Source organism: Corvus brachyrhynchos, unplaced genomic scaffold (assembly GCF_000691975.1).
Source record: "Corvus brachyrhynchos isolate BGI_N302 unplaced genomic scaffold, ASM69197v1 scaffold310, whole genome shotgun sequence".
Classification (NCBI taxonomy): domain Eukaryota; kingdom Metazoa; phylum Chordata; class Aves; order Passeriformes; family Corvidae; genus Corvus; species Corvus brachyrhynchos.
Window position 1 is genome coordinate 3,480,613 of NW_008236213.1, and position 1,100 is coordinate 3,481,712.

A 1,100-nucleotide genomic window follows, 5' to 3' on the forward strand; every position below is an offset into this window, starting at 1 on the left:
CCTGGGTTGTCCCTGAGCTTTCTCCCACAGGAGACAAATTAAATCCAAACAGATTTGGGGTGCACAGCTGTCACAGTAAAGTAAAAGCATCTCAGGACATACCAGAGGGATGTTTAGAACCAGAATGGTGGGTTGGGGCTGGGGAGAACAGAGCACATGCATACCTCCACAGTCTTAACACTCGTGGCTATTCCTTCCAGATGTATCCACCTTAATGCCACCATCGCTGGACTGTACTGATTTTGATTTCTCACTTGGTGAGGAGGTGGCTTTTGGCCCCTGCACCCCACAGCTGCAGAGTAGCATGCTGGTGCAGGTGCTCCCACAGCCCCTGTCTTCCCCCGAGCCGTGCTGGAGGGACCTGGCAGACCAGCACCAGCAAGCATTGGGAGATGCCCTGGAGGCAAACAGCCAGGTAAAAAACCCAAAGACCACCCCAGCCTGCGCCGTGTTTGTTCTGCTGCATCTTGCTGAGGCGACTCCAGGGCCCTGGTGTGCAGCATCCCCCAACCCCTGGACGGTGGGGCTGTCTCAACCACTCCTTTCCCCATTTGTCCTTCGCAGCTGCAGGAGACCCTCACACAGAGGCAGGAAGAGCTGGTGACGCTGCGGGAGAGCAACGTGCAGCTGAAGGAGCTGGCAAGTCAGGCCAGGCAGCTGGCCGCTGTTCTTGACGTGAGTGCTGCTCACCATTTGGCCTGGCTGCCACGGCCCAGCTGGTCCCTGGGTGACAGTGTGATGTCGGCTGCAGAGGGGAACAGGGTGCAGGGTGAGGTAGCACTGGGTGGGACAGGGCCGGGGTGGTGGGAGATGTGGAATGGGATTGTGCAGTGTAGGGTTATGGGAGTTGTGTGGTGCAGGTCAGGGTGGTGTGGGATGGGACGGGGTGGGGCAGGGCAATGTGGATTGGTGCGTTTTGGGGTAAAGCAGTCCGGGGTGGAGCCGGGCAGTGGGGGGTCAGGGTGGTACAGTTCGGGGCAGAGCAGTGAGATGTGGGATGGGGCCGTGCGATGTGGGATGGAGCAGTGGGGCGCAGTGTGGCGCGGAATAGGACGGGGCGGTGCAGCGCAGATCGCGAAACTCGCGCTCCCTCTCTCCGG

At 59.8% G+C, this 1,100-nt stretch overlaps 1 protein-coding gene across 1 annotated transcript in view; it reads left to right on the forward strand.

Annotated features, from left to right (window-relative positions):
- The first annotated feature begins 173 nt into the window (after positions 1-173).
- MCIDAS (multiciliate differentiation and DNA synthesis associated cell cycle protein) overlaps positions 174-1,100 on the forward strand; it is a 2,543-nt gene continuing 1,616 nt past the window's right edge. Inside the window, exons 1-2 of the mRNA XM_017743680.1 lie at positions 174-415; positions 565-675. Coding sequence (XP_017599169.1) covers positions 215-415; positions 565-675 — 312 coding nt within the window. The 5' untranslated portion in view covers positions 174-214. The remainder of the gene's footprint in view (positions 416-564; positions 676-1,100) is intronic.